We start from the raw sequence: 26,840 nt of genomic DNA, 5'->3' as shown, positions 1-26,840 counted from the left end.
TCTGTGAGGATAGCCTTGATTTACAATGCCCTTGAAGGAAAAATCCTACGAAAATTAACGGATACAACTCAGTCCATCACGAGTAAAGCCCTCCCCAGCATTTAGCACATTCTTGCATCCATCACCAGGGACACCCCCAACCCAGGCTTCTCGCAGCTGCCATCAGGAAGGTGGTACAGGAGCCTCAGGACCCACACCACCAAGTTCAGGAACAGCTATTACCCCTCTGTCTCCAGGCTTTTGAACTAGAGGGGATAACTTCACTTGCTCCATTACTGAACTATTCCCACAACCTATGGACCCACTTTCAAGGACTCTTCATCTCATGTTCTCCATACTTATTTATTTACTATTATATTTTTCCTCTTTTAGGATTTGCAGTTTGTGGTCTTTTGCACACTGGTCTGTCCTGCTGGTGTGATCTTTCATTAGTTCTACTATGATTATTGGATTGATTGAGTATGCCCGTAAGAAAATAAATCTCAGGGTTGTATGTGACTTTTAACTTTGTACTCCTGTGCATTGGAACTGGTCTACCAGGCTCTATTGTAATTAGTCAGAATACTCTCTACTTTACCCATAAATTGAGATACCAAAAAGCACTGCAGAAATTTGTCTTTCATTTAGCATCAGACCCAAAGGATTGCACCTTTGAGTGTTCAGCTCTTGTACTACTCCACCAAAATGTCAGGCAAGCTTTGAGTGCTGTAAGAGTCTGGGATAGACCTTTCAAAAGGTAAAAAAGCTGTTCATATATAACACATGTACATAATTGTTTTTAACTCTGGCAAATGTACAACCACCTTCCAGGTGTTAGCCTTCAGAGGTTCTGAACAGTTAAATGTAGCCAGAAGTATTAGTTTCTTTGATATTACTGACTCTGTGCTCATTAATTCTACAAAGCACGTTTATTAAAATACACTGCCTTTAATGTTCCAAACAGGGGAAGAAAGGTGAAGGTTCACCTGCTAGACGCTGAATCCCCCTCAAGTACAACAGGAACGAATGCTTCAAAATGGAAAAATATCCTTGCTCTGTGTTGTATATTAACAGTCTTACTATTCATGCATTAACTAGCATTTACTGAGTCCCTCCAAAGAGAATGATTGCATACAAATATGATCTTTACCAATCAGGTATCTAGCCTGGTGCTCTTAATGCAAACTTGCCTAATTCAAATTTATCTGTTAACCAGATTTTTAAAAAAGAACTGTTTATTTAAATTTCTTAATTTGAGCCACAGGATGTTGTGAGCAAAGAGATTTTAAATTAACTGGAGTAGACAGTATAATGAATGAAATGTGTTATTGCTTATATATACTAGTCCCACAGTAATTCGAAATATTTTAGAAATGATGTGAAGGTGCCAATGGTCTTACAACTCTTTCCACTCTCCTTTTCTGTGGATAAGGAATCTAATGTTTTATAATGAATTTTATTGCGTCTTAACATTATTACTGTAAAATATCATGACAATTGCTAAGGTTTTACTAAATATATTAGCACTGTGCAAAAGTGACATCTTGTCTGACAGTTGCTGTTCAGTTCAATAAACTCCATTTTGAACAGAAATGTCATTGGTTACTTGTACCCAAAGAAGCATCTCAGTAGTATAATAATCCTGACTGTCTATTCTTCACACACTCCATGGTGCAATGCAGATAAGCAGCATTACGTGTTGTAAAGCTGTGAACATTAAGGTGTTACACTAACATGATGTGTGAAAATGTTATCAGTAAGCTATAACCTCAAACTAACATTAAATTCCACATCAATGGGCCAAGACCATTGCTATGTGAGTGCTCTTTTGAATTGCACTGTTCTTGAAATTGAAGTAATATTTTTATCACCTTTACATTTACCTTTTTGTTTGTTATCCAAGTGTAGTGCATTAAAATGGCAAATTTACACAAAGCTTAAGGTGGTTGCTTTCTCAGAGGTAAATACCCTTCATGTTAGCCACGAGGGTGAATTGTCTCTGCACCCATGAAACGTATACATGCACCAAGAATTTAATTTGAAAGAAATACAAGGGGATGATACACACTCACAGACACTGATAGGACACTCGTAGTCTACTTCTAGCACCTGCTGTTTTTACTGCAGATGTAGGAAGAGTATAGTTTATACCTGCCCTCTCTCGGTAATGCTGCTGCTACTGCTGCTCTTTGAATAGAGGTCTTCCTTTTGCCAGTTGTGGTTTATTCTCCAGTGGGTGACAAAGCATGATACCATCCATTCTCCAACTGGTAATATCTAAAATGCACAGGCAGGTGAAAGTAGAGACTTATTAATTAGTTTTCCGATCTATTGCCAGTTTATGTATGGTAACTTGCTTATAGAGAACACATACTAGAAAAAGATGAATGATCATGTATGACTGAGTGATATTTCTGAATGTAAATGTAAAAAATAATGCAGCTAAACTGTTTGTCCATGTTAAAATAAAGTTAGTTATAATTCAACTACAAAGATTGCTGTTTTGCATGTTTGATGTTTGTTGAAAATGCTCCAAATTAACAAAGTTTTATTGCAAAATCTTTACAGTAGACCTCTCCCATGTTTGATGGTTTGAATGCCAGTCACTAACCACTTTACATTAAGAACAAAAAAAATAAGCTCTAATGGATTCCTTGTATCATTAAACAACTCTTCAAAATGTATTATTGAAGCAATAAAGAGCTTAAAGTAACAAATCCTCTAAATCAATAAGGTCTGACTGCAACTATTTCATCCTAGGGAAGTATTAAGTAAAGATGTTTCTCAATGAAAGATAAACATTACATTAAACAGAAAAAGTATTCAAAGACAAGCACTTTGTCACAAAGACAATGCCTTAAATAAGCTCACTATTTAAAATTTAACATTTAGCAAATGAATGTGCAGAAGTGCCCAATGTGAATCTAGACCAGAGGTTCCCAACCTGGGATCCATGGGCCCCTGCACTAAAGGGATATCTGTAAAAAACGGAAACTTATGGCCACTCAGCTCATCCTCTTACTCCTGCCAGTCAGCGGATTTCCCCTATCCTCTCACACGGTGCGGCCTTGAAAGTGATAGGGTACTGCAGGATGCCTCCATTACTCACCAAGACTTCTTCCAAAATCCCACTATCTCTTCCAACTGCAGAGACGGGTAGCAGGTAGCATCACCACTTGTGAATTCTCTCCAACTTACTTTATCTGGGACTTGGAAATATATCAATGTTCCTTCACTGACGCTTGCATACAAATCCTGGAACTCTGTCCAACTGGAATATGGGAGTACCTTTACCAAATTAATTATGGCAGATTAAGAATGGGCAGCACAGCAAGCCGAACTCCATTGATGCAGGTTCAATCTGACTTATGGTGCTGTCGGTGTGGAGTTTACACATTCTTCCTGCAACTGGTTTCTTCCTCCTTTCCAAAAGCATGCTGACTAGGAAGTTAATTGCACTGTAAACTGTCCATCTTCTGTGGATGAGCAGGGGATGGATTGGTAGGACTATGGGGAGATAGGTTAGTGGGGGTGCAAAGCTGCTCTGGGGCAGCATAGACTAATGGGCTGAAATGGTCTCCATCTATATCAGTTGGAAAAATGGAAGGCAGCATCTCACTCCACTTCTTAAGGACAGTTAGGAAAATACAGCAAAAGGTGACTTTGTCAGAACTGCACATATCCTGAAAGAAATAACAAAAATAAAAATGTTGCAATTTCCTTGCAACTCCAAGGGGGCAGTAATGAGAGATAAACAAAATACGCATCCACTGGAAATTACGAGGATAGGGGTTGGGGAATTGACTTGATGGAATTTAAGGAGTTTTAAGACTTTGAGTACTCTAGAGCAGAACTTACTGGTATGTGATGTTGGGGGTTGGAGTTTGGTCCACTCAGTTGAACATTTCCCTTCCACTACAGCTTGGTCATTCAGAAAAGTTAAGAGTACGTTTTTGGTGGGTGTCATCTGGAAAAAAACACCCATGCAAAGCAGGTGTTAGCTTGATATATTGTATTCAAATTGGACACCTTTGTTAACCAAGGCATGGAAACAGAGGAGCACAGCTGAATTTGAGATCATTCTCAATGATGCATTTAGAACATTGAAATTGGCCCATAATGTACAGAGCATGTATACACTACCCGCATTGTAGTGTTACTCTTGATCATAGGGCACTATTACTGAAGTTGGTTGTCTTTGGCCTAGTGCAGTGGAAAGAACTTTAAAAAAATTCTAGTTCTCCAACATTCCAGTCCCAGTATGTGCCTTTCTGTTAGCTACAAGCTTAACACTCCTCAGCCAGTGAACATCCCCTGACATTCTAAGATATTATCCATCCTCACTTACCTTTCAAGAGGACAGTCACAGCCTCACTCACAGGCCTGATCCCTGACCCCACTGCCTCATGACTCTAACTGATATAGAAGTCTGGGAAAATGTTCATTCTGTTGCCACCAAGGCTTTGAGCACGGTTGAAGTTTGCAGTAGTGAAGAGTAACTGAACCAATATGGCCCACTGTATTAGAACATAGAAAACTTACAGCACAATACAGTATTGACTGTTAGAATTTGTTAAAAATATTCCCAGAGGGCAGATAAATATAGCATTAGTTTTTAAAGCCAACGTAACCTTCCAATGACGAACTGGATTGTCCAATTAGTACCCATTTGAAAAAATAAAAACCTCACAAAGCTGATTATTAAAAACCAATAGTATTATTTGAAATATCTTGATTTAAATACATTACATATACATACAAAGAAGAAAAAACATCCCTTGAGTCACAAATTATACAATCTATATACACATTGTTTAAACAAAAAAATAAGCTCCATTGGAGACAGATGAAAAGCCAATCTTATGATTATCTTTCGAGATGCTCTTAGTTATATTTACATGCAACCCGATATTACAAATATCACAGGTATTTACAGTGATGTTCCAAAGTCAAATATAAATGTTGCACAATGTTATTTTGGGGGTGGGGGGTAGGGTGGAATTAACACTAGTTATATAATACACTACGAAAAAATACATTAACGAAGTGCTCATGTAACAACAGTGCAAACAAAAAATACCTTAGGCATAGAATGGAGACAATATATACATAAATATCCATGTACAAGTCCCTTATCTAGAGACATTATCTTTACCAAATGCACAAAATGTTGTGCTGTGTGTGTAAAGTGGGAACATCTACAAAAATATTCTTTGGAATGCAAACAAAATTCACTTTTATACAATCAGCCATTTATTTTCATTCACAGAATAGCTTTATGTTCTGAAGACTAGTCACACTAGTGGCAAGTCATGACACTGCAGGCGAGTTAGAATGCTCGCAATAAGTAGCCAGGCAGATTGTAATTAGAGGTTCTCTGGAGATATGATAGACAATTGGCTCTGGTGGTGGGAGAGCCCATGACATGGTCAGCCGGTGGGAGATGTGCAGCCTGGTTCTCCACTGTGCAATACTCTGAATGAGCAATCAGGCCAATTTAATTCAGCACAACTCCTGACACCACCACAATAAGTGTTCCCTGAATAGCTGAAATGAAGATAAGAAATTCCTTCGTGATTAATCTTCAAAATTGTGTAAACGTCACATTATGCCGCATCTTCCAGAACTTGTAGATCATTCTCTCTTGCTTCATAATTAGACTGAGCACTGCATGCTCATAATTTTAGCCCTTTAACTCAAGGTTAGAACCTTGCATTAACTCTTTATTCATGGTTTGTTTAACCCGGTGGCACATCCAACTTTTACCAATGACCTAGGCTGGTGGCTACCAAAGTCACAATGCCTGACCAAGATCAGGAAGAAATACCTCCAAATATATAATCAGTTGCTCCTGAATTTTCAAAACTCTATTTCTTATACTCAAGTTGGGTAGGAGTGCAAATGGTGTAAGTTAGCGGAAAACATTTGCTATCCTACAATGCCATTCATTAGAGGATTCTGGTACAACTTCAACGAGATCAAGACCACGACTGGCATCTTCTCCCTCTTGCTCTTGGCTGCTTCCAGTGTCTTGACCACTGCCTGGAGGAGCAAAAAGAACTTATTAGATTTTGCAACAGATAGAATGGTAGGTGACATGGACATGCTGTAGCAAGCAGGTGGGATTATCAGTCTAAGAACACAATTAGAATCAATAAACTAATAGGCCCCTAGAACCTGCTTCATCGCTAACTATGGTTGTTCCTTTCGCCCAACTTCCAGAGATTTGGCCCCACCACATCACCCACTTTGATGCACTGTCAGAGTTTAGAATAGATTTTGTATTCAAATCAGTCATCTTACAAGAGCATCACTTCTGAGCAATTTATCTTGTATAGCTTTTCACTTTTACTTAGGTGCACTGCAACATGGTTGAGTCATGGAGCTAATATCCAAAGGCCTAGACCACTGATCTAAAAACATGAGTTCAAATTCTATCCCAACCACCGCAAAATTTAAGGAACAAATAATGAAATCAATAATTGTGACAGTGAAACGATTGGACCACAATAAAAACTTCTGGTTCACTTCTCAGGAAGGAAATCTGACTCCGTTCCACATTGTTGCTGCTACACTAAACCAAACCTCATGTGGTTGGCATTGTACAAGCAGGACAGGCAACAAGTGTGATTTGCGTGATGGCAATAGATCCTCTACAGGAATAAGTAAAATCAATCCAATGATTCATTCTGCATTACCACACAGGAAGAACATGTACATTATTTTAACCATTCATTCAATCGCAATAAGTGGATCACTAACCAGGAAAGCTGTGTGCCCTCTTCATATGTATCTTCATATTGCCTTTTTGTGTGAAGGAAATTCCACAGTATTCACATTTGTACGGTCTCTCACCAGTATGTTTTTTCATATGAACTTGTAGTGCATTTTTTTGGTTGAAAGCTTTTTCACAAAGGTTGCACTGAAATGGCCGCTCACCTGCAAAACAGTGCAAATATTTTCAGTCATAATGAATGCACTCAAATTTCAGCCAGACATTTGGTTTCTGGTGGATTTAAAGACTGACAGTTCTCCATTTTGAAATTAAACCATGTTGATGGGAAACAAAGTCTTCCAAACTGAGACATTATGTCATGTGACAACTTCCCCTCCTCAATCTCCTCTCCATAATTCTTTTTAAAAAATGTTTAATCTTACTCTGATTACAGCCGAGTTTTTGTTGTTGCATGAAATTACATTACATTATAATGTAATGCATTCATTGCATCATTAAGTAGTTCTTCAAACTGTATTATTGAAGGAAGAAGGATGGTCCATAAAAGTAATAAATCTCCCAAATCAGTAAGCTCTGGCTGCAACTATTTCATCCTGGGGAAGTATTAAGTAAACACTGGAGGCTTCTCAATAAAAGATAAACATTGTATGAAACAAAAGAACACACAAAAGGACAAGCACTTTGTCACAAAGACAATGCCTCAAATAAACTCACTATTTAAAATTTAACATTTAACAAATGAATGTGCAGAAGTGGCTAATGTGAATCTAGATCAGCGTATGCTACAAGCATACTAAAATTCAAGAATCAATAATACACTTTTAAACACTATTAACTGTAGAGCAGGGGTCCCCAACCTTTTTTCACGCCGCGGACTGGTTTAATATTGACAATATTCTTGTGGACCGGAGGACTGGGGGGAGGGGGGGGTGTTCAAGTAGGGTTAAACTCACCTCAACATGTCTTTTACAGTTAGGGTTGCCAACTTTCTCACTCCCAAATAAGGGACAAGAAAGCAGTCAAATCCTGACGAAGGGTCCCAGCCTGAAAAGTCAACTGTGCTTCTTCCTATAGATGCTGCCTGGCCAGCTGCGTTCACCAGCATTTTTTGTGTGCATTGACGGGACACTTGTGTTTACCCCGAGAAAGACTACCATGACCATGAAGCCTTGCGCAGGCACCCGTGTGCGCATGCATGATATGCGCTTATGTGACGTGCGCATGCGCGTACGTGCTGATTTTTTCCCCGACATATCGGTCTTGGCTTAATCTTCCCAACTACACTGTACATACATTATTTCTACTTTATATAGGCTGTGTATTTATCATATCATTCCTGCTTTTACTATATGTTAGAGCTATTTTAGGTTTTATGTGTCATTTGGTATGATTTGGTAGGTTATTTTTTGGGTCTGGGAAAGCTCAAAAATTTTTCCCATATAAATTCATGTTAATTGCTTCTTCGCTTTACGCCATTTCGGCGTGAAAGGTTTCATAGGCACGCTCTACCTTAGCGGGGGAAATACGGGACAAGGGTGGTCCCATATGGGACAAACCAATTTAGCCTAATATATGGGATGTCCCAGCAAATACGGGACAGTTGGCAACTCTATGTTCAAGTTCAACAGTGCGTGACAGGGAATGAGGAGAGGTGCAGCTGACTCATATCGTTTCCTCGCGGCCCGGTAGCACATGCTTTGCGGCCCGGTGGTTGGGGACCGCTGCTGTAGAGCATGTGGAAATATTGCTTATATTGTTAGAATTTGACAGCAGGGTTACAAGGGAAATGGGGAGGAAAATGCACCTTAATTCATCTGTGCTCTGGCTAATTATTGTACCAAACATAGGCCTTGATATGAGTGGAGAGATTAAAAGATACACCTTTAAACAGAGCAAAGCAACCTAAATAAAGCTGCAATACAAGTACACTGCATTTTCACTTTACTCTAACAATCATGCCAAATTACAACACACCTGTTCAAATTTCTTAATTTTTTACTTCTGATGTTAACAAGCTCAATATTTACAATGCCTAGACAGCTGCAATTGTTCTCAATCCCACATCTATTAAGCAGCAATTCAGATGGAGCAATTAAGTTATGCACACTAAATTATGCATATCCATCAGTTATTAAAATTCAGAGTAAAATAGTGAAGTCATAAATAAATCATGTTTCTACACATCAGTTCAACTTCCTTTCATTCTCCTTGATCCTTAATTCATATTGTTTACTTAAAATTATCAACAGCTGCTGTGGTTGGTTTTAAGAACTTTATATAATTATGGACAAATCATATAGGAGGCAATTTGATCCACTTTCATTTCTGAAAGTGCTACAAATTAGCTCCAGTCCCCTTCTCTTTCATTACTACTCTATGTATTTACATTTAATTTCTCCTCGAGAGCTGAAACTCAAACCTGTATCCAGTGGCACTAGTGGATTTGGGATCAGACACTTTGAAGAGCATTCAGGGTATACCCAACTTTGAAAAAGCTTTCCTCCTCTCTTCACTTGATCCTTCAATACAGATGAAGTTCTCAGGTGCACTTTCTTCCACAGATGCTACATGACTCACTGAGTTCATCCAGCATCTTGTTTATTGCTCGGAATCAGCATATCCACTAATTAATAAAAAAAACCCTTATTTCCATCCAGGCTTTTTCCTCCCAGTTACCATAAAACTGCAATTGGGAACAAGTCCTGCCTCATGTTCTCCATCAAAACCACTCAAATTTTGAACATTGCTAATCAAACTTCTAAGTTTTTTAAAGAAATTGGAATGTTCAACATTGGCTTCCAAAATTTCTCACATAGCACCATTTGTATTGTCCAAAGCTCCATGTTGAACTGAATGAATACCTGTGTGGATCCGATTGTGTCGCTCCAGTTGACTTGGCTTTGCAAAGGCCTTATCACATGATTCACATTTATATAATTTAGGCTTCTGACTGCTGGGCGAAGGTCCTGGCTGGTGTGTTTGAAGATGGTCCTTGGATTAAAAGAAAGCACATTTCCATTCTTTACACACCCAAAACTCACATTGATAAATTGAGACACAAGAAACTGCAGATGCGGGAATCTGGAGTAACGATCTGCTGTAAGAGCCCAGCAGTCTGAGCAGCATTCGGGGGGGGGCAAGGAGGAATTATTAATCATTCAGATCTGATGCAGGATTGCAACCCAAAACGTTATCAATTCCTCCTCTTCCCCCCCCCCCACAGATTTCCTCCAACACGTTGTTTGTTGCTTCAATAAATAATGTTATAATTTTATTTGCATTCCAGAAATTTCTGATATAAACCTATAAAAATCATTGGCAGCTCCTCAAGAAAATATTTCACCTCACCTTCTGTCTAAATCTTGTGCTAGTGATTTTAAATCTGTGACATTTGCTTGTTGATCTATTTGCCAAAGGGAAATGCTTTTATGCCCTATTATGAAAACCTGTCATCTTGAAAACCTCTACTAGGTTGCAGTTCAATCTTCTGTCATAATTATAGAGAAATTTGGCCTAACATGCCCATGCCAACAACCACACACTCAGCTCATTGAACCCATTTTCCAATATTCAGGCTCTTGCCTTTATGCCTTGCTGATCCAAGTGCTTGCTTCGGTACTTTTTAAACACCGTGAGAGTAACTGTTTCCAACGTCACTCAGGCAGTGTATTCCAGATTCCAAATATCTCTGGGTGACAATATTCTTCCTCAGATCCCCTTTAAACTCAAGTTCTCTAATCGTTGGCACGACCATTACAGAAAAGCTTTCATTACATCCAAACTATAAAAACTTTCTTCTTAAACTATAAGCTCTCCTTGCTCATCCTTAGTAACCTTCTGATGAACCTCAGAAGTCCTTTGTGTGCAACTATGGGCACCCTTGAGAAAACAATGCAGAATATTGTTGGGGCTTGACCAGAAATTTAAGATCAGTGAATGAGAATCTCACATCAATAAAATGCAGGCACAAAATAAGTCTCATTTTCAGGTCATGGATTGAAAGCCTGCATACTCCAGCAGCACTGGCTTAAATAAACCAGCAGAAAGTTCCAAAATTAAATGAAGCTCTGCCCTAAGTGAACAAAAACACATCAAGACAGCTGCCTCCGCTTTTATTCCACATTGGTTTACATCTTGTCACCAGCCAACACTGATGCGGAGAAAAATACGTTAGGCAATTAGGCAACCGTACCGGTTACAGGGAGCTGCCTTAATGACTATCGCCTGGTAATATTCACATCTACAGTGATGAAATGGTTTGTGAGTTTGGTCATGACTAGACTGAACTCCTGCCTCAGCAAGGACCTGGACCCATTGCAATTTGCCTATCACCACAATAGGTCAATGGTAGATGCAATCTCAATGGCTCTTCACGCAGCTTTAGACCATCTGGACAACATAAACACCTACATCAGGATGCTGTTCATCGACTATAGCATCATTCCCACAATCCTGATTGAGAAGTTGCAGAACCTGGGCCTCTGTACCTCCCTCGGCAACTGGGTCCTCGACTTCCTAATCGGAAGCCCACAATCTGTGAGGAAGATGCTAAGAGGATGCAGGGTGACTTGGATAGGTTAGGTGAGTGGGCAAATTCATGGCAGATGCAATTTAATGTGGATAAGTGTGAGGTTATCCACTTTGGTGGCAAAAACGGGAAAACAGATTATTATTTGAATGGTGGCTGATTAGGAAAAGGGGAGGTGCAACGAGACCAGGGTGTCATTATACACCAGTCATTGAAAGTGGGCATGCAGGTACAGCAGGCAGTGAAAAAGGCGAATGGTATGCTGGCATTCATAGCAAGAGGATTCGAGTACAGGAGCAGGGAGGTACTACTGCAGTTGTACAAGGCCTTGGTGAGACCACACCTGGAGTATTGTTGTGCAGTTTTGGTCCCCTAATCTGAGGAAAGACATCCTTGCCATAGAGGGAGTACAAAGAAGGTTCACCAGATTGATTCCTGGGACGGCAGGACTTTCATATGATGAAAGACTGGATCGACTAGGCTTATATTCGTTGGAATTTAGAAGATTGAGGGGGGATCTTATTGAAATGTATAAAATCCTAAAGGGATTGGACAGGCTAGATACAAGAAGATTGTTCCCGATGTTGGGGAAGTCCAGGACGAGGGGTCACAGTTTGAGGATAAAGGGGAAGCCTTTTAGGACCAAGATAAGGAAAAACTTCTTCACACAGAGAGTGGTGAATCTGTGGAATTCTCTGCCACAGGAAACAGTTGAGGCCAGTTCATTGGCTATATTTAAGAGGGAGCTAGATATGGCCCTTGTGGCTAAAGGGATCAGGGGGTATGGAGAGAAGGCTGGTACAGGGTTCTGAGTTGGATGATCAGCCATGATCATACTGAATGGTGGTGCAGGCTCGAAGGGCCGAATGGCCTACTGCTGCACCTATTTTCTATGTTTTCTATGTTAATCTGTGTGGATTGGTGATAACATCTCCTCCTCACTGACGATCAACACTGGTGCACCTCAGGGTGCGTGCTTAGCCCACTGCTCTACTCTCTATATACCCATGACTGTGTGGCTAGGCATAGCTCAAATACCATCTATAAGCTTGGTGACGATACAACCATTGTTGGTAGAATCTCATGTGGTGATGACAGGGCGTACAAGAGTGAGATATGCCGGCTAGTGGAATGGTGCCACAGAAACAACTTGGTACTCAACGTCAGTAAGACGAAAGAGCTGATCGTGGACTTCCGAAAGGGTAAGACAAAGGAACACATACCAATCCTCAGAGGGATCAGAAGTGGAGAGAGTGAGCAGTTTCAAGTTATTGGGTGTCAAGATCTCTGAGGATCTAACCTGGTTCCAACATATCGATGCAGTTATAAAGAAGGCTAGACTGTGGTTATACTTTATTAGGAGTTTGAGGAGATTTGGTATGTCAACAAATACACTCAAAAACTTCTATAGGTGTACCATGGAGAGCATTCTGACAGGCTGCATCACTGTCTGGTATGGGGGGGGGGGCGGTGGGGGCTACTGCATAGGACCGAAAGAAGCTTAAGAGGGTTGTAAAGCTAGTCAGCTCCATCTTGGGTACTAGCCTACAAGGTACCCAGGACATCTTCAGGAAGCAGTGTTTCAGAAAGACAGCGTCCATTATCAAGGATCTCCAGCACCCAGGGCATGCCCTTTTCTCATTGTTACCATCAGGTAGGAGATACAGAAGCCTGAAGGTACACACTCAGTGATTCAGGAACAGCTTCTTCCCCTCTGCCATCTGATTCCTCAATGGACATTGAACACTACCTCACTTTTTAAAAAATATATAGTAGTTCTGTTTTTGCATGATTTTTAATCTATTCAATATATGTATACTGTATAAAGTATACTGAATAAGATTTAATTTATTTATTCATTTCTTCTATATTATGTATTGCATTGAACTGCTGCTGCTAAGTTAAGAAATTTCACATAACATGCCGGTGATAATAAACCTGATTCTGATTACAGGAAGGCCAAATGCTGAGTCAGGTTCTATGCTGGCTCCAGGTATGTATCAGCCATTGGAAAAGAACAGGGAATAGGCAGAGTATTGAATGTGTGCAAGCACAAATTGCATGTGCAAATGAAATATAACAATTATCAAACATCTGAGATGTCTACTGGCTCTGCAAAAGGTGAATATATTTTTCCAATACAAACATATCGTACTTTGCTGGTAGACAGTGGTGACAAGGCTCCTGAGTTTGTATGATACCTGTAGTAATGACAACAGTGATGGCTACACAGAACAATATCATTTATCTGAGCTCTAATCCAAGACCTCATTACAGCCTCATCTACACTTATCCATAGAGCTGTGTAGATCTCACACCTTTTGTTCACTGTGGTGAATCAAAGGGAGAATGCCTTCAAATACTAAACAGTGTGGCATAGCAGACAGCATTGCTGCTTCACAGCTCCAGGGACTCGGGTTCAATCTCAAACCCTAGTGCTGTCTTGCACCTTCTGCTGTATGGAGTTTGCACCTTCTGCTTGTGACTGTGCAGTCACCTCTAGGTGCTCCAGTTTCCTCCCACATCCCATAATTGCACAGGTTGATAGGCTGATTGGCCACTGTAAATTGCCTCTACTGTGGTAGTAACAGAATCTGGGGAAAGCTGATGGGAACGCTGGGGGGAATAAAATGGGTTAGTACAGGAGACATGTAAAAATGTGTAAGCTAATGGGCCACTGTAAATTACTTGTGTTGATGGATGGTAGGAGAATCGGGGGGAGTTCTTGAGTTTGTGAAAGAGATCAGGTTACAGGGAGATGAGCAGGGAAGTAGGACTGGTATGAGAACTAGTCTACTGTCACAATGAGGCCACACTCAGATTGGGTGAGCCACACCTTGCATTCCGTCTGGGTAGCCTCCAACCTGATGGCATGAACACCAATTTCTCCAACTTCTGGTAATGCCTCCACCCCACTTCCCCATTCCCATCCCCTTTCCCCACTCTCACCTTACCTCCTTGCCTGCCCATCACCTCCCTCTGTTGCTCTAACCCCCTTTTCTTTCTTCCATGGCCTTCTGTCCTCTCCCATTAGATTCCCCCTTCTCCAGCCCTGTATCTCTTTCACCAATTAACTTCCCAGCTCTTTACTTCACCCTTCGCCCTCCCAGTTTCACCTATCACCTTGTGTTTTTCCCTCCCCTCCCCCCACCTTTTAAATCTACTCCTCCTCTTTCTTTCTCCAGTCCTGCTGAAGGGTCTCGGCCCGAAACGTCGACTGTACTCTTTTCCATAGATGCTGCCTGGCCTGCTGAGTTCCTCCAGCATATTGTGTGTTGCTTAGATTTCCAGCAGCTGCAGACTTTCTCTTGTAAGAGACTTAATGAGTTGAATAGTCTTCTTCTTTGTCATAAGGAAATATGAAAATATCATTGAACCCTCCAAATGCAACAACTTAAGGAAATTAAGTTGATATTCTAGTGCTACAATTTTCTAGGAATTGAATCAAAAACTTGAAGGCCTGGGGCAATGCACAAACAAGGACAATAAAACAAGAGAAGCAAACTTAATATATTTGTTAATTAGTTCATCCACTACCTTGAGATGTGCTGCTCGCTTGAAGGCTTTGTTGCAGATGTTGCATATGTGGACTCTTTCCTCCCCATGGGCTTCTCGGCAATGTCGACGCAGCATGGATCCAGAGGAGAAGCCTTGACTACAATTGGGACAGTGATTTATCTGGCCTTCATCATCTGTCTGACTGTCCTCTGTAAGACTTACTGCTGTCTCATTTACCTAAATCGAGAAGGTACAAAAACATCTGTTGTTGATGGTTACACCAAGCGCAAGGTTCACACTAAAGCACAAATAGCAGCAATTTCCTCAGGTTTCCATGTTTACACAGTTACTGATAACCTCAGTTATTTGTCACTGGGGAATAAACCCAAAGGAATGTTTTCAGCAGAACAGAGGGGAGAATCTGGTATTTATTGGTCTAATGCTGCAGAGGCAAACAGCAACAAACTACTATCTTCCTGAAAGAAATCGATGACTTGAACTCTGCACATACTTTGATGCTTAATGAAGAAGAAGAAGAAAGCCCTTAACTCCGAGTGGAGTCATCAGGATGCCGTCATGATGGCGTTTTCTTTAGCAGACTTTCTTATTTTTACGAGGGCGAGTTGCTAGCTCGACGCTCAACCCAGCACGGATGGAAGTGTGCAAGGGAGCCGGCTGGATTCGAACTCGGGAGCCTTTGCTCCGAAGTCCGGCACTGAGGCCACTACGCCACCAGCTGTTAACACTCCAGCAGACGTTTAATGGCATTGGTTAATTATTGGCACATGTACTGAGATACAGAGAAAACTTTTGTTTCTGTGCCTTTAAGACATATCATTCCCTGCAAAACTACAATTTGGAGGTAAAAAGGAAAATAGAGTGCCAAATTTACTGTAGCAGTTTTGCAGTGCAGGTAGACAAATGAAGTGCAAGGAATCAAAAATTTATCTTTTGCATATGAGAGGGGTCCACTGGAGAGGATAACACAATCACACTCTTGTAGAAATCATTCTTACTAGGATATTACTTGGGGGCTCAAGGAGGTCAGGTCTTTATTCCCTGGAATGTACGGGATTGGGGGTGACCTGGTAGAGGTATGCAAGATCATGAGGAACATTGACAAGGTGAAGGCGCATAGTATTTTCCCTATGTAGAAAATGCTAAAAACAAGACGGCATTGGTTTGAGATCAGAGACAGCTTCTTCACATAAATGGTACTACATATTTGGAATGAGCTGCCAGAAACAGTGGTTGAAGTGGGCACATTGGCAACACTTAAAAGCTATCAAGATAAGTACATGGATAGGAGAGGTTTAGAGGGCCTATGGGCCAAGCATGGACAAATGGGACTAGTTCATCAGGCAACACGGTCAGCACGGATGAGTTTTGCTGAAGGGCCTGTTTCCATACTATATATGACTCCATAATTCCAAATGCCCCCGAGAGTTATGCTGGAAGACCTTTACAACATATAAAGAAAAAACAGATATTGCAGTTTCTCAACCCTTCTTAATCTTCAGAGGAAGCACATATTATTTTACAATGATTCAAAGTGCAGCAGGTAGTCCCATAAACATTAAATCCGATGTTTTAGAGGGTATGACGCAACTCAGAGAACTCACCCTTTTCTACTTTCACTAGCAATACTAGACCTAGTATAACCACTTTAATTGGCTGATCTGGCCTTGGCTAAAGATGTGAGGACCAAGTTCAGAAGCAACTTACAGAAACCCATAGTAGATGTTTCTTTAAGAGCTCACCCACCGGATATGGGTTACATGCCACTTCAAACTATTGCTTCACAGTTTTATGGTTGATTCTCCCAGTGGGACCCATATGTACATAAAAATATAATGCTACTACTCCACTCTTGGGTGCAACTAAATGATCTGGCCAATGTTGTTTACGTTTATGCTGAACATTTTATTGGCAGTTTTTCTTAAACTTATGACTACCTTGATATGTCAATACAAGAATCATTTTTTTCTATCCCAATAATTACATATTTTCCCTCTCTTTATGAACAACTTTTTAAGAAAAAGAGCTCATGTCCATGCTCCGTCATTTCATCATGGCTGATCCATTTTCCCTCTCTACCCCTTTTTCCCAAAACCTTTCATGCCCTAACTAATCAAGAACCTATTAATCTCCACCTTAAGTACACCCAATGATTTGGCTTCCACAACTGCCTATGGCAATAAATTCCACTGATTATTCACCCTCTGGCTAAAGATATTCCTTCTCAGCTCCAGTCTATTCTAAAGCTGTGTCACTATAGAAGCATCCTCTCCACATCCACTCTATGTATACCTTTCAACATTTGACAGGTTTCAATGAGATCTCCCCCTCATTCTTCTGAATTCCAGCAAGTACAGGCCCAGAACTATCAAATGCTCCTTGTATGACATCCCTTTCATTTGTGAACTTGTGGACTGCCTCTGAACCACCTCCAATGTCAGCACATCCTTTCTTAGATAGAGTCCAAAACTGCTCACAATACTCCAAGTATGGCCTCATCAGTACCTTATAAAGCCTTAGCATTACATTCTTGCTTTTATATTCTAGCCCTCTCGAAACAAATGCTAATATTGGTTTTGACTTCCTCACCACTGACTGAAAGATACTGCGGGTGGCACTGTAGTGTAGTGGTTAGCACAACGCTTTGCAGTACAGGTAACCCAGGTTCAATTCCCACTGCTGCTTGTAAGGAGTTTGTACATTCTAGCTGTGACCACATGGATTTCCTCCCACTGTCCAAAGATCAATTGGTCACTGTAAATTGTCCCATCATTAGGCTAGGACTGAACTGGGGGATTGTTGTGCAGCGTGGCTTGAAGAGCCAGAAGGTCCTATCTTGTATTGTATCTCAATAAATAATATTGAAATCCCCTATGACTATTGAAACACTGCCCTTTTGACAGGCCTTTTCTACCTCCCGTTGTAATTTGTGGCCCACGTCCAGACTACTGTTTGGAGGCCTATATATAACTCCCACCTCAGTGTTTTTACTCATGCAGTTTCTCATCTCTAGCCACAAGGATTCAACATCTTCCAGTCCTCCATCACCTCTAAGGATTCAATTTCTTCTTTTTTTAAACCAACAAAGACAACACATTCCACCCTACTCGTCTCAATTCGAAACAACCTATTTCCTTGGATATTAAGCTCCCAACGATGATCTTCTTTCAGCCACAACTCAGTGATGCCCTCAACAACATACCTACCAATCTTTAACTGTGCTACAAGATCATCTACCTTATTCCATATACTGTGTACATCCAATATAACACCTTCAGTCCTGCTTTCATCACCTTTTTGATTTTGCCCCCATGTTACACTGCAACACACCCCGCTGCTTGCAATTTTGCTCTTCCTGTCAGTCTCACTGCATCCTGTTGTATACTAACTGCCCCATCCTCAGCACGTAACCTTCTACCAATTTAATTTAAATCCTCCCCAACAACTGCCTACAAGGATATTGGCTCTCTCGGATACAGATGTAACCTGTCCCTTTTATACAGGTCATATCTTCCACAGAAGAGATCTTAATGATCCAGAAACCTGAGGTCCTGCCCCCTGCACCAGTTCCTCAGCCATGCACTCATCTGCCAAATCATCTTATTCTCATCCTCACTGGTGTGTGGCACAGGCAGCAATCCATAGATTACTACCCTGGAGGTTCTGCTTTTCAGCTTTCTACCCAACTACCTCTATGTACTCTACACTGAGTTCTCTCAGTGGAGAACTGCTCTGTAAAACACAGTCCACTTACTCAACCTCTGAAAATACTTAATCTTTAAGCAATGTAACCAATTGAAGTAGAGAATCAAACATGAGATAAGTATATACTTTTAGCTTATAAGAGTATCAAAGTATCGGGTAGTAAAGTGAGCTTTAGATCAGACATTATTCTTCTGATCTTAAGGGAAAGTTGAACTTACTCCTGCTCCAAACACCTATGTTCACGAAGCATCTTGATGGTCTGTATACAAAGTCACCAACCTCCTCCCCTTCAGTAATGATTTATTTTTGATGAATCGCTCCCCTTTTGTCCGCACCCTCTGGGTTTTCATGTTCTATAAAATGGTCATCACAGGTCTCATTCCTCCATTGCAATCTACTTTCTTTATCATAACTCACCCTCTACAGAAGCTTGAAAACCCATATGACCAGACTCAAGAACAGTTTCTTCCCCACTGCAATTAAACTTCTGAACCAATCACCTCTCTCTCACCCCCTTCCCAGTGGCACTGGCAGGTTCAGGCTCTTAATACACTTCCCTTCGTTATTCCATTATTGTTACTTTAGCATTGCTTTTTGCAGTACTTCAGACTGACTACAATATTTGCACCATTTATTGTATTTGCACATGGGCTTCACACGAGCAAGGAACTTCATTGCACCCTGGTGCATACAACAACAAATTAATCTGAAACTGATGTGACAAACCATCTCCACAGTTCAAATTATGATCATGGGCTTGATTAGTTTCAGTGGAAGATATTTCCACTGATGAGTTGGAACAAGACAGCACTACCTTTTAAACAGAACTTCCACATCTTTGTCCAGTCCTCTGCCAAATTCTCATTATTTAAAATATACTTATATCATTTATATATTTCACTTTCAACTGAAGAGCTCAATATCCTTTTCCATTTCTGCTTCCAATAACCAGTCTGCCCTTATGCTTACTTCCTAAAGGTCTCTTGCTATCTCACACTAAATGTGCTGTCTGTTTAAAAAGTTTGTGAAATATTAAAAAACTTAGTATTCCAAGCCATACTGTTCCTTATAGTAATTTATTTTACAATTAGATTGTAAGTTACTTTAGCATGTAGCTGTAGAACAATTCATTCCAGGGTAAAAGGACAAGCAGCACTACAACAAAACACGCTAACTCACATTTAAATTTGATTAATACGTTTAGTTATGCGACGAAGCTGAAGCAAGAATTGTATTTCCTAAAACAGTGAGGTTAACAAGAAATTTAATTGAAGGGTTTGCATTTATGAGCAGAAACAGTTTCTATTGTGAAAAGGGCCAGTAAGCAGAGGAAATAAATTTAGTTAATTCATAAAGGAGTCAGAATTGATATGAGAAATACCTTCTGCAGTGGGTTATGATCTGAGTGTACTGAAGTAGTAATGGAGGCTGATCCAATTGCAACTTGCGCAAAGGTACCGTACACACCTAATAAAAGAAACTCTGGCAAGGCTACCAGGAAAGGATAGAAGAGGGCAGTGCTCTAGACTGGTAGTTTTGTCGAGCAGCCATTACAGACTTGCTGGACCAATGATCTTATATGCTGTGCTGTATTATTCTGTCACAGTTCTGTACCTGGTATGAGGCAGCTTCTTCCTGTGTTCCAGTCGTGTCCTGCGGAGCCTGACTGACAAGTATGACCTGTGGATGTGTTGATCCTGTTTGACCTGGCAAAGCTGAATCAGGAACCACTGTTGGAAATTGTTGCCCCTGTTTTCCAAGAGGAAAAGGTGACTATGATAGCAAACCTTATTGCATCAATTACAATGAAACATAAATACTTTCTTTGACTTTTCACAATTATATTGCAGAAAGCATTTGTCAATTTGGCTTAGACGTTTTCGAACAGTTTAAAATGCAACTTTAATCTTTTATTGTTAGTAAGTTCTCAGTGGCCAGATGATGTGGTATAAAACAGCAAAATTAAAGAATCATAAATAAAATACTTTAAAAATAGTTTACTAGTATTCTATAATACTCATAATAAATATTACACAAAAAATCTCTCCAGGTCAACTACCCTGTTACTCATTCTCTTAATAATTTTGTAAATCACTACATTGCCTACAATGTTTTAAAATTTATATATTTTTTTCTTGTCGTGTGTTTAGGTGTGTTTATGCTCTTCAGCTTTTTTTTAAAAAAAACACTGCCTCACAAGGTCAGTATTGGTGACACATTCAGTCCACCTCAAGCCACAACTCCATTTTGAAATTCTCAGTCTTGTGCCACTACCTTAATCCTCCCAATCTCTGTAACTTCCTCCAGATCAAAGATCTTAGCTATTCCTGATATTTCAGCTGCCCTAGCCTCTATATGCTCTTATGACATAGTTGGCCCATGCAGTCTATAACTGGCTTGCCTACCATCAATTCCATTCCTCATCTGCATTGTTCTTTTATCTGTTTTGCTCTTGGCACTTTGGCTTCAGGGTACATACTGGAAATGTCAAAGAAATATGCCAAATGCTTGAAAAGATAGGCAGGTCAGGTCACAAAAACCATAAGATACAGGTGCAAATTAGGCAATTTGGCCCATTGAGTCTGCTCAGCCAAGGGTGCTGCTACAAGCTGATATTCCTAAGATAGGATTCATAGAAGTAGTATACAGTTCTCAGCCTAAAGATGTCATAAACGTCAATGCATCTAAAGGCAGACTCCAAATGTTAATAGAAAACATTAATGACTGTATCTATGCAAATGTTTAATTTATATTGATCTCCTTTTGTTTCAGCCTTACCTGAGCAGCTATGTTGAGCGTGACTGTGTCTAAACCACCAGACAACATGCTCTGGGTGTCGGTTAGCGTAAGAGTAACATTGCCTTCCCTGCCCATGTTAGCAGGAGACATAACAAGGTTCTGAGTAGGGACAGTGGCTTGAGGGAGGGATGTGGTGAGTGAAGAGGGGGTCAAACTACTTGCAGTTGAATTCAGTCCTGTGAAAGATGCAAAACCAAGCCTTGAATCAGTTTCAGTATCTGTCAAGCAAAACAAAGTGATATAGCTTCATTCATTTATTTGAGCAAATTTAAGAAGCATAAAGTCAGGCAAAAATTATCCAACAAATTAATGCTGCTCACAGTTAGTTCCAACCAGACTCCTTAAAGGATCCACATTTAAAAATCAACACACAAAATGGATGTGGTTTTTGAGAAGTAGTCTTAATAATTGGCCTTTCCTATTAACTTGTAAATGTAATTTTTGGATTCAAGTATTAAATTGTTCTTGGTTTGGCACAGTTGTGCAATCAGCAGATAAATGTGCAGCATTACTCATCACTCTTCAAATTACAAAATACAATATTCTTATTTGGCAGCCATAAATTATGTTTGCTGCAATTAAATCTCTCATGTTTACAAGGTAAAATGCAGAGTTTTAAAGGACTGAAATTCTATTCCAGATACAAGTCAAGTGTGCAATGCAGTATATATTTATGAAATGTTAAAATCAGCTATGCAGATATGATGACACATATAATCACAAACTGCTTACAAATCCCTAGCCTACTCACTGTGCTATTATTATCTCACCTGGCAGGCTGGCACTACTTGCATTAAGAGTGGCTCCCTGACTGAGAAGCTGGTCATTGCCGATGGTCAATGTAGCAGCATTAGGTTGGCTGTTTATTGATGTTCCTAATCGAATACCTCCATTTATTTCACCATTGCCGACATTGCTATGTTGCTGGATGATGTCTTGACCTGAGGAGTACAAGGGAAGAAGATGATTTGAAATTGTGAAAACTTTATGATTCCTTCAACCTACATACGCAACAGTTATCTCCTCTATTCACTTAAAGCACTGTCAGTGAAAAGAAAACAGCCCTAAACTTTGTAAAGATTTTAAAAGCCTCTCATCAAATATACTCATTTCATTTTAGGCTGTTAAAACATTTCTGCAAGCACAGATGAATCATAAATTGATTGCAATTAATACTTTTGTTACAACATACTGAAAACACTTGTTTCAAGTCATGACATTTAGTTTTTATGTCATAAATATGGAATAATTTTGACATCCTTACTTCAATGACTTATGTAAATATAATTTTTAAAATTTATTCCACCTGTTAAAGTATTACCAAACATATTTGGGAGCTTCACAGAAATTCATATAATTATTCACATGTACTCTTTGCTCCAAAATTATAGATTAGTGCTTTCAGCATTAATATCATAAAAGTATATTGATCTACATCACCAGTAGGCCCTGCAATCTACATTTAAACTTCACAAGTCTACTGCCACATCTTTTCATGAAACTTAACATCTTCTACACTTACCTATGTGACACATAACATAGTTTCACAGACAGTTCCAAAATATCAATTGCAGATTCCAAAATTTATTCAGGTTTACATATTCATTAATTTAGTTTAATAGCTCCTTCTCTTTTAGGTGAAAAGGCATGATTTATGGTCGTTGCCAGATACAGATTACTAAATAAGATGGAAGATCTTAATATTGTGCCTTTATACTTGTGAATTAAAGTAAAAATGGCACTTCCATTGAATATTTCTCTCAGAGATGGAAGGTTGTTCAATTTGCACTATTTTTCTTTAGATGTAAATAAAGTACTACACCTTGATAAGTGCACATTTAAATCAAATACTCCTCATTAGCAATAATAATTATAAACTATATACAAAACTCAATACAACTTATTAGTTTCCAGAAGTTCTGCTCTATACAGTTCTCTTTCTCAGGTTAACACAAAACAAAAAGATGAATCTATACTCAGTTAAAAAATTAAAAAGGTTATCCTATTTTTATTAAATAGACATGTAATTAATAATAAAACAAAAGGCTACCTTCCAAACGATAATTATTTCTATACAACCCCTGTTTTACTGAGACACTAACTGATGTATGCAATTTGCCACTACTCCACAAGATTGGTGCTGCTGGTAGAGTTTGCAGCATCATGGCTCCAACAACCCAGATTCAACCCTGATCTCTGGTTCTGTGTGGTATTTGAACATTCTCCCCATGGCTGTGCGGTTTCCTCCAGATGCACTGATTTCATCCCACACCCCAAAGCTGTCTAGGTTGGTAGGTCAACTGACTGCTGCAAATTGTCCCTAGTGTGGAGTTGAGTGGTTGAATTGATGGGTAATATGAAGGAAATAAATGGGTTATGGTAGAGATGGGTTCTTGATGGCTTGGCATTGAATCAACGGGGTGAAGGGCATGTATCTGATGTGTGACTCTAACACAGGGAGAGCGACATCGTCCTGTAGCAGCTAGCGCAGTGCCAACAGTAATACCAGGATTCCATTCCCGCTGCTGTCCCTATGGAATTTGTACATTCTCCCTGTGACCCTGGAGCTGGTGGTAGATCTGAGGAGAGCCAAGGTACTGGTGACCCCTGTTTCCATGCAGGGGGTCAGTATGGACATGGTGGAGGATTACACATACCTGGGGATACAAATTGACAATAAACTGGACTGGTCAAAGAACACTGATGCTGTCTACAAGAAGGGTCAGAGCCATCTCTATTTCCTGAGGAGACTGAGGTCCTTTAACATCTGCCGGACGATGCTGAGGATGTTCTACAAGTCTGTGGTTGCCAGTGCTATCATGTTTGCTTTTGTGTGCTGGGGCAGCAGGCTGAGGGTAGCAGACACCAACAGAATCAACAAACTCATTCGTAAGGCCAGTGGTGTTGTGGGGATGTAACTGGACTCTCTTATGGTGGTGTCTGAAAAGAGGATGCTGTCTAAGTTGCATGCCATCTTGGTCAATGTCTCCCATCCACTACATAATGTACTGGGTGGGCACAGGGGTACATTCAGCCAGAGACTCATTCCCATGAGATGCAGCACAGAGCATCATAGGAAGTCATTCTTGCCTGTGGCCATCAAACCTTACAACTCCTCCCTTGGAGGGTCAGACACTCTGAGCCAATAGGCTCGTCCTGGACTTACTTCATAATTTCCTGGCATAATTTACATATTACTATTTAACTATTTATGGTTCTATTACTATTCATTATTTATGGAGGAACTGTAACGAAAACCAATTTCCCCCGGGATTAATAAAGTATGACTATGACTATGACCCTGTGGATTCCTCTGGGTGCTGCAGTTTCCTCCCACATTCCAATGATGTACAGCTAAGTTTAGCGTGCTATGGGCAAATTATATTGCAGCAGAACCATGGTAATACTTGTGGGCTTCCCAGCACAATCCTGCCTAATTTGATTAGATCCAAATGATGCATCTTACTGTGTTTTGATGTACATGTGGCACATAAAGCTAATCTTTATCTTTCTTTATAATTTCTGCCTCTTTGTTTTATGAATTACAGGTACTTAAATATTAACTTGCATTGACCACTGACAGGTGATTCACATAAAAACAAAAATACTGAAAACCATTTAGCACACTTCAGATTACCTCTATCAAGCCCTGGAAGTACATCCTTCCTCAACATTTCTCATTTGGTCTCCCCTTAAATATACCAAATTTATCTGGTTCAATATCTTCCTGAGTACTGAGTTGCACATCTGGGAAAAGGCCTCTTAAATTTATTGGCAACTATCTCACACACTGCTGGAGTAGTATATGCTCCTGGGAATGGGCGATAGGGCAGGGAGGGGGAAGTTTAGTGAGGGAAGGAGGGCAGACAAGCACGAGAGAGTGAGATGTTGTACACGATAACTGACAATTAATGTAGATCCCGTACATTGTGCACCACTAATGAAAACCCGATCCATTTATATTTCTGAAAAATGTTCCTACATAGCTGATACAAACCTGATATTGTGAGTGTTATCTCCTGTGGTGCTCCTGTTGGATTGGGACATGTGACATTGGTAGTCTGTGCTAGGACCTGGCTGAGATTGGAGTTATTAATTGTCAGTGCCATTTCGTGTTTACCAGTGGAATTTGGAGCAAGGCTAGGGGATGTCAGAGACTGTGAGACATCCTGTGATCCTAAGAGATGAACGGAGAAAAAAAGAAAAAAAAAATCACAGTGTGCAGTTTTAGACAATGATTAGGACAAAACATTCTCAAAAATTAAACTTACATTAAATTTTAGAATACAATAAGAAGACAAGATGTATCTAAAAGATCGATTTCCTGATTCAAATTGAACAGGTTATATATTCAGATAATATTTATGATTTGTCTAACCTTACTACATTGCAATAGGAATCTTATCTTTGTTCCTTTTCGCACCTTGTTGCGTATCGGGTGTCATTTTTACTGTTTCTGTAGCATTTGACTGTATTTTATGAGGCCGAATTGTTAGCTTGACGCTTAACCCAGCACAGGTGGAAAGCATGCAAGCAGCCAGGTGGATTCGAACTCGGGACCATTCACCTCAAAGTCCAGTGCTGATGCCACTACGCCACCGGCCAGCAAAACAGGAATCTTGATCTTAAGCAAGTTCCCTCTAGTTCTGAATCCTAACACAAGGGCAACTATTCTTAACACTAACATCACAGACATAATATATTTAATGACCTCAATATATACAAAACAGTTCAAACACAAAGAGTTAACTTAATTAACTTGTGATGCTAACAATCACTAAAGATAATTAGCAAAAGGGTCACTCAACAAGACAAATAGTTTTACAGTTATTAAGCAGCTCACATTAAGGCGGCTAGGACACTGATAAAGCTGGGAAACTTGTATTCCCACTCTCCGAGCAAGCTTAAAAGACTTCAGTTTAACATCCTGCCCAATATTAATGAAGTACCACCCACAGTGCAGCACCGAATGATGGACGTACTTAACCATCTTGTGGAATAAAAAAAACAACAGCAGGACTGATAATAAATATATGCTTGGCCAGAAAGAGACTCTGCTTACTAGGAATTTACACTGGAATCTTAGAAACACAGGTGGACAATGTTGGGGTGGGGTGGCTATGGTGGCATGTTGTCAGAAGGTAAGAATGTGCAGAAGGTCAGGTTCTCAATCTATATTTCAAAACATACATATACACACACACACACACACACACACACACACAAAAGAATAAACAGCACAATACTTTTACCTTCATGATCATTACATTTAGTTGTGTTAACTTAGTTTATTTTAAACTATAGTACTATTGCCGCTCTTGTGGCCTCCTGGGATAATAAACCCTTTCATTATTTGAGGGACTTCCCCACCTGAATTTGCCTCCCAATATGGTAGTGGAAGAAGCCAAGACTGTGATACCTGTCCACAGGACCTTTGTGTTGGCTGTAACATGTGTGTCCTCCAGCACATTCTCCTGCAGAATGGAATGTGCCATTCGGCAGCATTCCCTTACAGATATGTCACTTTGCTGGAAAACCAATGAGCTTTGGGTTTTCTAGTCAGTGAACCACTGTGGA

General features: G+C 40.0%; 2 protein-coding genes across 4 annotated transcripts in view; one reads left to right on the top strand and one right to left on the bottom strand.

Annotated features, from left to right (window-relative positions):
• The window catches only part of LOC140199450 (myelin basic protein-like), a 186,762-nt gene extending 184,278 nt beyond the window's left edge, over positions 1 to 2,484 (top strand). The window contains exon 9 of the mRNA XM_072261563.1: positions 944 to 2,484. Within this exon, the coding sequence (XP_072117664.1) occupies positions 944 to 979 (36 nt within the window). The 3' untranslated portion in view covers positions 980 to 2,484. The remainder of the gene's footprint in view (positions 1 to 943) is intronic.
• Positions 2,485 to 4,736: 2,252 nt separating this feature from the next.
• Positions 4,737 to 26,840, bottom strand: part of LOC140199432 (zinc finger protein 236-like) — a 154,734-nt gene continuing 132,630 nt past the window's right edge. The window contains exons 25-32 of one of the 3 annotated variants that reach the window (XM_072261535.1): positions 25,261 to 25,440; positions 22,034 to 22,204; positions 21,243 to 21,481; positions 20,079 to 20,213; positions 14,781 to 14,978; positions 9,577 to 9,706; positions 6,742 to 6,918; positions 4,737 to 6,021 (exon numbers count right to left, since the gene is read on the bottom strand). In XM_072261535.1, the coding sequence (XP_072117636.1) occupies positions 5,891 to 6,021; positions 6,742 to 6,918; positions 9,577 to 9,706; positions 14,781 to 14,978; positions 20,079 to 20,213; positions 21,243 to 21,481; positions 22,034 to 22,204; positions 25,261 to 25,440 (1,361 nt within the window). In that variant the 3' untranslated portion in view covers positions 4,737 to 5,890. Of the gene's footprint in view, positions 6,022 to 6,741; positions 6,919 to 9,576; positions 9,707 to 14,780; positions 14,979 to 20,078; positions 20,214 to 21,242; positions 21,482 to 22,033; positions 22,205 to 25,260; positions 25,441 to 26,840 lie in introns of those variants that run through there. The other 2 variants (XM_072261541.1, XM_072261550.1) reach the window with 2 other exon arrangements.

This window comes from Mobula birostris, chromosome 1 (assembly GCF_030028105.1).
Source record: "Mobula birostris isolate sMobBir1 chromosome 1, sMobBir1.hap1, whole genome shotgun sequence".
Taxonomy (NCBI): domain Eukaryota; kingdom Metazoa; phylum Chordata; class Chondrichthyes; order Myliobatiformes; family Myliobatidae; genus Mobula; species Mobula birostris.
Note: the sequence above shows the minus strand (reverse complement) of the source record. Positions and strands in the feature narration are given on the sequence as shown.